This window comes from Xenia sp. Carnegie-2017, unplaced genomic scaffold (assembly GCF_021976095.1).
Source record: "Xenia sp. Carnegie-2017 unplaced genomic scaffold, XeniaSp_v1 HiC_scaffold_4, whole genome shotgun sequence".
In the NCBI taxonomy this organism is placed as follows: domain Eukaryota; kingdom Metazoa; phylum Cnidaria; class Anthozoa; order Malacalcyonacea; family Xeniidae; genus Xenia; species Xenia sp. Carnegie-2017.
The window spans coordinates 6,783,506-6,795,181 of record NW_025813504.1 but is presented as its reverse complement, the minus strand read 5'-3'; the positions used below and the strand labels follow the sequence as shown (position 1 = coordinate 6,795,181).

General features: G+C 32.8%; 1 protein-coding gene across 1 annotated transcript; it reads right to left on the bottom strand.

The window, feature by feature from the left end:
* Positions 1 to 2,571: 2,571 nt before the first annotated feature.
* Positions 2,572 to 10,660, bottom strand: LOC124455471 (retinol dehydrogenase 8-like). Its single transcript, XM_047006104.1, has 2 exons — positions 10,387 to 10,660; positions 2,572 to 2,851 (listed from the first exon to the last, which is right to left on the bottom strand). Exons 1-2 carry the CDS (start codon positions 10,658 to 10,660, stop codon positions 2,658 to 2,660), a joined length of 468 nt encoding a protein of 155 aa, XP_046862060.1. The 3' UTR covers positions 2,572 to 2,657.
* Between the last annotated feature and the right edge of the window lie 1,016 nt (positions 10,661 to 11,676).

Here is an 11,676-nt window from a genome sequence, read left to right as displayed (position 1 = left end):
ATAAGAATGTATCAAACATAATGCATTGCGCACTTTTGCTTGTATGTACCGCGCTACGTTTCGAGCTTGCGGCACACTGAATTCAATTTCGTCACTACACTTTTAATTCATCTGAAAAGTTAAAAACAACATTGATTAAAAGATCTATTTTATATTAATTATTTTCGTTTGTCTAAGTTGCATAGGCAAAAATAACAAAATTCACACTTTTCTCTGCCCACAAATTGGCGTCACCTTTCTTCAATAAACTTATTTGTTGGAGTACATCAACATGTCATTGTTCTTTAAATAGTTTATATTTACAATATAGCTATGTAATAAAAATGGGGGAATGCAATTCAAAGTATAAGCAAATTGAGCGATGTTACATAATGCAACAAAAGTATATGAGGAGTGAAAACATCGCTTAGGAGTGTAGTTTGTCTTTTACCAGAATTTTTTTTTAATTCACTTTTTGTCGTGCAGTCAAGAAAAATAAACATTCAATGACGCGTTGCAATACATCAGTAAAACGTTAAAAGACTATTCATTTAAACAAATAGAAAATCGTTAACATTTGTTAAAGTTCCATTAGATTAAATGATGAGTTAAAGAAGTGAAATCCAATAACATTCAAAGTAATTCAACAACAATCATTGATAACGAACAAATGAATATGCATTTACATGTACTCATTTACTGTATCAAAGGATTTAAAATTGCAACTCAAGATCTTTCTGTTGTTGTAACTCACTTAAAGCGAGGAACAGTAAGACAATTTGTGGAACATGAACACATTGGTGAAAGAGCACGAAGTGCATTCAAAAAAAGGAAAGTGGACGATGAAATGAAGCAATGTGCCTAAGTCACTTCACAACTTATGGTAAAAAACTGTTTTCTTGCACAGACATAACAAGCAAGGCTTATATGCAAAGGTAAATGTAAGATTTATTTTTCACTGATTAAAACAGCAAAAATCGTAACAATGAATTATTCCAAAAACTTCTTGCTCATTTCAAAAGGAATTCTACCAGTTAGATCACAAAATTTTGCTTTGCCAAATGCTTCAAATCCTTTATTTGTGACGTAATGCGGCTGCGGATTTTCGTCTGTAATCGCTTTTAGGATAAACTCGGCTACTTCTTCTGGAGATTGAGCTTCAGCCGCCATTTTGGAGGTCTTTTCAATCAATTTTTCCCCAAGCACTTTGACGTCATAAATTACTTCATACCCGAACATTGACGTGATTACAAAATGTACAATCTTTCATCTAGAGTTTTAAACGAATGTTCTGTTTTAAAAGAAAACAACGACATAACATTGTTAAAACAACAGACAAGGTGTTGCAACGTTGCTTCTACGTTGCACCTACGTTGCTTGTACAACGTTGTTTTATTTTGTAGACAGATGTAATAGAACGTTTTTAATATTTGAAAAGTAGACCAAATAACACAAATATGTTGTGCTACATATATAAACGCATTAAATAATTTTCATTTTAGAATAAGAAGTAATTACAATATTATTGCTCATCATTAGATCACATTGGGCATTAAACTACACGCTTTGACTTATCAATTTAAGTAACGAAGGGAAACAGTCGATAACATTTATTCATGCCGCATAAAAATTAGAAATATTCAAGCAGCATTAACGTGCATTCAATATAATGAAAATCATACTCAGATAAAGCAGACATTCAAGCTCTGTAGAATTTTCATCAACACAATGGAACAATCTAGAGCACTAATTGACAATCAATAACTTTTATAATTGTGATAAAATGATCTCGTTCATTTTTTTCGTATGTAGGTTTATTTTTTAACGCATTTTATTAGAGCTAGACATTTTAGCTTCAACAAGCGTGCTTATGCACTATTTAGGTAATGTATTTGAGCCAAGCCAGTATATACAATGTAAAGATGCATTATACCATTTACGACCAATATACAAGCCAAGTCCATTATACATTGAATTCTAGAGTTTTTATTGTACCAGAAGCAACGAGTAAGATTGAGTACTGATTACTTTTCTAAATAGTGGAATGTTTCACCTGGTGTGGCTAGGGAGCTAAACTGCTAAACATTTACATTGTTGTCAATTTTTTTCCCATCAAAACTGTTAATGTGAAGCTCAAAAGTTAATGGCTGGACAGTCTATATCACCCCCACTCTTGAAAGTTACTTAAAGAAACAATATATCATGTGGTGATTCAGTTTCATCAAGCCGTGCTTAATTTGCGTGAAAACTTTAGAGATGAAAGTTAGTGGAAAATATTTTAGTTTGCGTATTCCAACATTACAATGAATTATAACTTATTCATAAATAAAATAACACTTTCATTTGATACAATGGCCAGCCTGGTTACAAAATTTTAATCTTTATTTAAATCGCATTACCACCCCGGATTTGTGTGGTTTGTAAGAGTCCAGGGATAAATTTGAAAAATTAAGAAACATAGAATTTAAGTATCCCTTAATTGCCCCTTCCTCTGATCTGTAGTCGCTAAATTTGTAATTTAAATGCACAAAGTAGCCATATAAGTATTCAAAGTTGGCATAAAATTTATTGAAAAATTAAGTATGACCTATATATCAATTTACATAAGCTAAGAAAAAATTTCCTTTTCAAATAGTTAAACCATCCGATAACAGACTCTTAATATTAATAATAGTTACTTACTGAACATTGAACGTTGCAAGCTCAGGCGCCAGGGAATCCGAAATTCCTTCCAAAGCATATTTTGATGAGGCATATACGGTGACGAACGGAACGCGCAGTGGGCCAAAGACGTTCGTGTCGTAGAGGCTTGTGATGGTATCCCAAGGCTGCACTTCGATGGCCCCACACCAGCTAATAGCAGCGTTGTTCACTAAATATGCAGTGTTATAACGAATAATGGAGCATTTAAAATATAGTACTTTTGATAATAATGTCAATGAGTTTAACGAAAGCACGTCAATAGCATTAGATTAGCGCTTTGACATTTGGAAAACCCTTGCGTCCTAATAACTATTAGGACGCAAGGGTTACGCCAAATGAAACTAGGTTCATTTGTGATACACGGATGATTATATTTTATTGTTGTGTGTCAGCTGACACGCATTACAAAAAAACTGCAAATATAATTAAATTCAATTACTATAGTTTGTGTGTATTTACTACTGAAACAAATCCTAAGACAACATATTGTTCTCATTTATAAGAAGAAACCATAATCAATTGTGAAGGCTTCACTTTGCTGAAGTGAAATTCATGTAATGCTATTTCATCTTGTTTGCTTAATGTTCACATAACAGTCGTGTGTATTCTTTTATAAAAACCTTTAGCAACGACAAAAGCTTGCATGTGAACTTATAAATATTTTGTGCTTTTGTATCTTTTCATTTGAAAATGCAACACTTACAAAATCAAACACACAAAAAGCATAGTGATTTGCAACTTAATCAGGTTGGTTCTGTTTTACAATGAAGTCTCTTATAAATTTTGCAGTGCCAGGGCATGATACAATTGTACTCATGGTAAATCCCTTAGTGTCCACTATTGTTCACAATTTGGGCGAGCTGACTGGAAGCTGGAGTCACTAAATCTCTTCTTAGCTTCACTTATATTGTCTAAAGACATAGGTGAATGATGACAATGACACAACAACTGACAATTAAACAACAGTTTCCAATATCAAAAATAAAATAAGAACTGTTTTCTCATTCAAGATGGCAACATGTTTCAACTCTCACACTTGATGTATAACGAACAATTAGATAATACCATTTTAGATAAGGAAAGTGTTTGATATTAAATAATAATAAGACAATGATTATTAGTATTAACTATAGCAGTTCTAGTTCATAAATTATAATGATGCCTCATTATGGATGAGACATTTTTTGAAGAGTGCTCCATTAAACACTGTGCACATTTGGCTTTGCTATGGATTTGTAACATGCTTTAACACCAATTTTCCAATTGCTTGTTAGACGTGTTATTTTGTGCAGAAGCTACATATATGAAAAGTGCTTCTTGGTATTATATGTAATTCATATCATTAAGCATGTTACTTACGATAAATTTTCTGTCATGAATCAGTACAAGTCAATTATCTATTCTAACAAAATATTTTCAATTCTTGCCCGCCGATGAAAACAACATTTCTTTGCTGCTTAGTTTTTTTTATATAAACCCAGTAGAAATGATTTCAATAGAGTCACTAATGTTTGAAGTGTTGCCTATAAATATATTTAGGTGTCTCTACTATAAAGACTAATGCATGGATAGAAATCGTATCCCTAACAATTCCTTCTTACGAACAATAGCTAACAGCAAAAGGACTTGTCCATGCAACACGAAACGCCTATTTACAGAAGCCATGTTTAAAGTTCGAGACGATTATAGATTACCCGTCCATTTTCAAAGGCACCCTTACAAATTCAAGGATACTGCATACATAGTAAAACATATAAGTTAATTTAAACTAAAATTCTCATTTAGTTCTCTATTATTATTTATCTAGTATTGTTAAATGGTCAAAATAAAGAACGAAGTATAAAGAACGAGACATATTATATAAATGGAGAGTGAGTGGATGGGTATCTTATAATGTTTTTACTGTGCGTGATATGCAAATGTGAACGTTTCGGTGTTATTCATCCATGACAAATCGTATCTATCGATGTAAATACGTCCCGATTTATACGACTAGTGTGAACCAGGCTTATCATACGAGTATTGAAATTGATGCGCAATAAAACGGTTAAAATAAAAGTCATATGCATAAAATTTCTGAGCACCCGATAGGAAATGTCATTTTCTTCACAAGTGAAAAAAATGCATATCAATTTTTATAACAAATGATAACAAATGATGAACAGCAATAAAATTAAAGAAAACTAAAACGATCTTTTTTGATTTCATTTATCAATGGCTTTGAAATTTGATAAGACACTATATGTAAGCGAATTCAATGTAAATGTAAGGAAAACGATAAAAACGGCAGGACATTTGATTTCTTCAGTAATTTTCATCGTCGGAACATGACTTTCAAAGCATTGACAATATTCCCGCCAAGAAACTCAATGTATATCTAAGCATGTTTATTAAGCTTTCGTCCGAAAGATAAAAGATTACGTAAAATACGTTCCTTCGTAAGATAGGCAGTGGCGTAACTAGGAAAAAATGTTTGGTCATGCTCTCTTACAAGCTCACGAGGCGCCACCATGGCTGGCAGCAAGTGAGAAATTTTTTAAAATTTACACCATCTGCCAACACCAAAACAACAACATTCACCCAACCTGTTGAAGTTTAAGTAATGCTTGAACTCTACGAAAAAATGTTTTTAAAAGACAATATTCAATATCTACGTTAACGATGATTAGTAATACACGAAGCAATTCACTCTCGTTCCTTAAGATTGCAAACAATTATCTATGTTGTGTTTAACTGCATGAAGACAATACAAACTCTGTAACTTTAATGATGAGGAAGGCAAACTAACAATAATATAAAAAATAAATAAAAGGAATTGTCAAAACAGGAGTTAAATTATTAGGTAGTTTTTAGATAATGAAATAAATACAAAAACCTTGAATCTTTCTGACATTTATCATGCAGCATTAATGATAGGAGCTTTATAAGACGATCTTGTATCACCAGGATAAGAAAAGCCAGTTATGTGTGAAGTAAGAAAGGCCTTTTCTTTGGAGTATTGTTTCTAAAAATGTGGAAAGTACAAACATCAACAAATATTCACAACTGAAATTGAGGTCGCAGCTTGCCAAAATACAAGACTCAGGTTATGGGCAGCACAATTAACAACACGAGCAAACTCGAGATATGTAAAAGGAGTTGATTGGATGCCTTCACAAGATAATCAAATTTTAAAAGAGATGGATAATTCACTTTTGTAAGTATTCAGGGGCCGGTTGTATAAAGCTCTTAACTACTTTTTAACTACACTTTTTTCAGTTAAAAAGTAGTTAAATTTAATCACGTGGTTAAGTCGGTTGTATAAAAAAGTAGTTAGCCCTAACTTCAGTTAAAATGTAGTTAAAGTTAACTATCCTATGGAGCATAGTTAGCTTTTCAAAACACAGTTAAACATGGCGGCTTAGCTTCTCAAAGACAATTATGGGCGAGATGTTGTTGATCAACAAGGTTTTATCTTGCGCTTTTAATCACATATGTATCTTCCATGGCAAAGGCTTTTAGAATAAGAGCTTTATGGACAATGTACTACATTTGTCAGTGCTGTAAACATCCCAAGTTTTGCTGAAGAAAAACAGCCAAAATCTTATCCGCGTAACAAATCCCTTTTTAAACAAAAGCAATTGCATTTTGTTTTGTCTTTTTGCGTCAGGTAGCTCTTTCAACTCATAAACGACACTCTCAATTGAGATAGAGCCACTTCTTTAAGATTAGTGCACATAATTCGCTGACATTGTCTTACAACTACGTACAATTCGTTCAATGACAAAAAAAAGAAAGAGTGTTATTCGAGCAATGAATCCTATAGCCTTGGATGTATCAAATATTCAAATTGCGGGTTTTTCCCCATGCATTTTGCTTAATTGAAGATCATATGCATCATATAAACTCTTTGCTCTATGGAAAATAAGCTAGATTATGTTAAAACAAATAGGTACTACAGTATAAATGTTGTGCTAAATATACCAATGATAATACATATAGATACATGAGCTTTACAACAGTTTTTATTCATGACTACTCTTATCAGCTGCATGAGATACAATGATGTTAGTTTCTTAAATACATAAAACATTTCATCAGCATGCATGGTGAAGGTCCATGTTGCTTGATATATATACATTATCCATTGCACATGGCTTATTACACAAGCAGAAAATATACATGACAGTCAATTAGTGGGTTTTATTGATATTTCATCATATATCTTATGTAAAAATGTCTATTTTTAATGTACATACAACCTTGCCTGCCAATATTTTTCTAAGAAGCAGAAAGCTTTAGCTACTGTTTGATGATTTAAAAAGTAGGAAAAAAAAATAAAACTCCCAAGCTTTAGACAAAAACAGGCTAATAAATCACAAAGGCCTAAATAAAAGTTTCATAGCTAAGGCTAATTAACAAATATACCCAATAGTTTTTATAACTCAGTTTTTGCAAGGCAGAATTAAGAACAAATAATATTTTGTGTATAGCTGTGAATATAAAATGTCACAAGCATGATGACTCAAAGAAATGCTTTCTAATAATAAAAAAGTCCATCTCTGTCATCTTTTATAAATATTTGTGACTTATGTCTTTACAGACACATTTCTTTCAAGCATTTTACTCAGCTGTTATAAAGAGAAACGAAACGACCTTTTCCTTTGTTACCCTTAATCTCTCAGTTTTAAATTCTGTAGAAGCAAGGCCATTCAATTGTTTAAATCCTTGAACATCGAACACAATCTGAATCACTTGACAAGAGTTCATACTTTCGTTTGCCCAAGTCCATTATATATAATTGGTACATGAAAGAAAGCAGTTCTTGCCGAGACGCGCATATCATTCATCAACATCGTACTGTTATACACAGAAGAAAACGGTCGATTTTCTTGAGAAAATTCCAAAGCATATGCTACAATTTAATTTGGTTACCCTGTCAGCGTGAATTGTTTATTAAATTTTATTTTCGCATCATCAATATCCGTAAAAACGACAATAGTTTGCTATATTTTAAGATTTTTACTTAAGCCAAGAGATTTTTCCTCATTTTAAAATCGTTTTATAGTTCACTTGCCCGCCATTACAAAACATAAATTGATTAAATTTTATGTCATTTAACGTAAAAAACACTCCACGCAATTTCTACGCAAGTTAACTACGCAGTTACTTAACTATCCGACAAACTACGTTTTGTGCAACGCAGTTAAGTCGAGCAGTTAAGTTACTACAGTTAATGAGTTAACTACGGTAGTTAGCGTTAACTATAGTTAACTACGTTTTTATACAACCGGCCCCAGGTTGATAAGGCCCCTGATGTTTCCAACAAAGAGCAATAAAGTATGATTGTTTGCATGAATAAAAAGTGAATTTTATTAAAATGCAGCTTGGATTTGCATATGGAACTTATAAAACTGCAACTACTATATCAACATTGGCAAGAGGTAAAATGAATAAACATAGAAACCTCAGAAGAATTTACCAGACAAACAGATGATTGAAATAGCAGTTGCAGTTGTATTGCAACTTCAAATCCAAGTCGCCTATCAATGATATTTCCATCTTATTCATGCGAATAATACTTAACTGCTTTTTACTGGAAACACGTTGTTTCGTCAACCTGAATAATCAGAAAGAGCAATCATCTATGTTCTTCAAAATTTTGTCTTCTATGATGAAATCAAGTCATCAAATCAAATCATTTAACATGTCTGGTGACACATTGGCAGAACATGCATCCAATCAAGCCTATGATGCAAATACCTTCTAAAGACAAATAAAATTATAGCAAAGTACTCAAGAAGCTCCTTAAAATTCTCTATTTATGCTATCAATTAATTAGTCATGACCAATACAATTATATCCGTTTCAATATAAAATAGCAGTTAAAGTTTTGAGGATTGCTTTTTTTCCCTTACCTCTTTCATTTTATTTTAAAGTTGAATGTCTTCAGGTTGTGATTGTGACATAAGAGAGTTCACATTAAGTCAAAGCCAAATTCTCTGTACGCAGTATAAATTTGCAAGTTGCCATGTACGAATTGGTCTTGAGTTTCTTAAATTTAATCGTCTATGACGTGAAAAAAAATCCTTGATCCCCAGGAACAACAGGCAGGCCAGCAAAATCACTGGCCTTGGGATGCTATCTTGACTTCGCTCTTCCATAAAGCCTATCTTTCTTTGTGTATCAACCCTTCCAAAAGCTTCAAACACGCAATCTTGTTTACAATTACGGCATCGGCCTTCGGTTTACGATATTTTAGTAGGCAGAATATCAAGCAAAGAAAAACTTTCCCGGCAAATAACCGATGATATCTGTTTCAGCCTCATATATACATGGAAATAAATGATGGATAATAAAGATAGTGTTTTGTAATGTTTTGAATGTATACGAGCTTCGAACACGAATCTCGCAAGTAAAGAAAATTACTTGCGGATTAAGTTTGGTCATGCCTTTCAAAATCAGCATTACCAGATGACTTAAAATGTCGCGTTTGAGCATGCTCAGATGCTCTTATTCAATCAGATTAGCAAAAATTTCACTATAAAATATATTACTTTGTCATGCTGATTTTTGAGATTATGACCAACTCGCGCTTATAAGCGTAGAATAAGTTTTAGTTTAAGCTGTTGCCTGGCAGCAAGGTAAAACGTAATGGAATACTAAAATAAGACACAAAATGCAATTCATTAGTTGACCTTTGTCCCAAATACTTATATGTAAATAAGAAACAATCAGGCATCAGAATCTACAATGACTCTAATAAGAATAAAATAATTTTTGTAGAAATTTTTAGTCATGCTGAGCATGACCAGCATGACCGCTAGCTGCGCCACAAAAGATAGGAAATAATATTGATAATGTTTAGACAGAAACGATGCAAAATATAGTTTGTCATCATGTTCATTAACAGTTTATTTGTGTTGTTGTATATTTTTATGGAAATTACGTGATTGTTTTTGAGCGTTTAATTTGAGTCTATCAGTTCAGCTCTATCAGTTCAGCGACAAATTTCACTCTCTTCGAAAATTTAATACTTATAATAAAACGATAACTTCATGGCTGGTTCGTTTGTACGATTTTTGTTACTCGTGCTTGTAAATCGTAAGCACTCCCCAAACATGAACTAATCTATGTGAAACAATAATCATGTATTTTAGTAGACGTTAGTTTGCCAAAGTTTAAGACATGTAGTAAATAGTACACACAGTTGAACAAATTACTTGCGAATTCATCAGTGTTAGTGACTGTACGCTCAGGTAGTTGTTGAATTAGAATAATTTGCATTTACGTAAAAGATTACTCGGTTGTTTGGGTTTGGCACATTTGAATATTCTAAGCACAATGACCCACTAAGAGGCTGTTCATATGAGCCCGTCTAACAGGGGCTCAGTGAGGTGTTAATTGATTCTGATACATTGAAAAGAGGCAAAACGTCAAGCTTAAAAATTACAACTGTTTGTTAAGTACCACAAGTTATTCCTGTTGAAATTTTCAAATTAAGAAAAACTGGTTGTTTCAATTTTAAATGTTTTGCGTAGTTATTAAATCAGAATATTGTGAAATCGCTAGAGAACATTTATCTGACGATAAGTAAAGAATCGTTTAATTTTGCAAAATTATAATAAATACATGGCTGATTATTGTCATCATGTGAATGCAATTAAACAACTTTTTTTATAGTCTTAAACCTAATACTAAAATGGCGCAAATTGTCAAGAATACTTGTAGAAATCATATCAACAATATCGATTTTCCCCTCCTTTTGCAGAATGTGTTTAACAGCAGAGTTGACAGAATCTTCTGAACAAACATCCAGCTCAATTATAACTGCATTGCTACAACCAGCGATTTTCTTTTCGAGTTCACCTCTCTTGTTTATATTTCTCATTGATGCATACACTTTAAATTTCTTATTGGCTTGCATTGCAAGCATCTCAGCCGTCGAAAGACCAAGGCCATGGGATGTTCCAGTAATAAGTACAATTTCTTGTACCATTTCTTTTTCTAAGGAACTCATCGTTGCTTAGCCAAAAAAATATAACCTGACGAGACTCAATACAGGTCAGAATTTTCTTTTCAAATTTATACCATAATTACAGGAAAAACTCTTCACGTGTATTACTTATGTTTTAAAAAATTAGCCAATCAGAAAATGTAAACAAACGATTGAGAAAATTGCACTTTGTCCGAATCATTTAATGAGCTACGTTTTTAAGTAAACAAATATAAAACCAAAGAATCTTGTAAAGCAACACGCGTATTTTGGAATTTTATCTAGAACCGAATTTATGGGCTTTTGAACAACAACCGTTTTACACGTGCGATGTAACATTGGTCATTTGCTTGGTTTACAAGTGTTAACAATTTTACTGAAAGAATTGAGCAAATACTTACACAATGTACAATTAATTAGCTTAACAGCTTGAAGAATTTAATACTTAACACCTGTCATCTTGTTCTTGTCGGAACTATCTTGTGTAAGCCTCTAGAAACCAATGGTCTCGCCATTGATAAAGGCTAAAGCAGCGAACAAATCCCAAGGAATCATTTTATTTGGCGATTTTGGTTGAAAATTGCACAGTTTTGGTTGCCTTTCATATGTGGGTGTTTTATGGCTAACGTTTTGCTTGACGAAGAAGAAACCTGTCAACCGTTTGTTGATTGTGGTCCCTGCCAGCAACCTACTCTTCTTAGCAAGACGATTGGTTGTCGACAATACTGGTTTCATTTGAGTCATCCAGTCTCTTCGTTCAAATGTTTATTGTCGACAATTTTTATTTATTACCCCTTGTTGAAATTGTCTGGTCAAGCAAGTTAGGGTTGATGAAATGTGCCATCAGAAGTTGCACAAAATATTCTATAGCTAATTTAGAAGGCACAACAATTAAAATTTGTATTTTCTATGTACAAGCTGCTGCTTGATGAAACAGGGCTATACCCCTTACCAACAGACATACAAAATATCGTTCTTTTACCTTGCAGGTTTTGGTGGATTTTCTACTTAAGTAAAAT

Coding starts and splice junctions, on each gene's coding strand:
- LOC124455471 (XM_047006104.1), bottom strand. CDS start 10,660: ATGGTACAAGAAATTGTACTTATTACTGGAACATCCCATGGCCTTGGT. Junction 2,852..10,386: donor TGTTGATATGATTTCTACAA/GTATTCTTGACA, acceptor CTGCATATTTAG/TGAACAACGCTGCTATTAGC.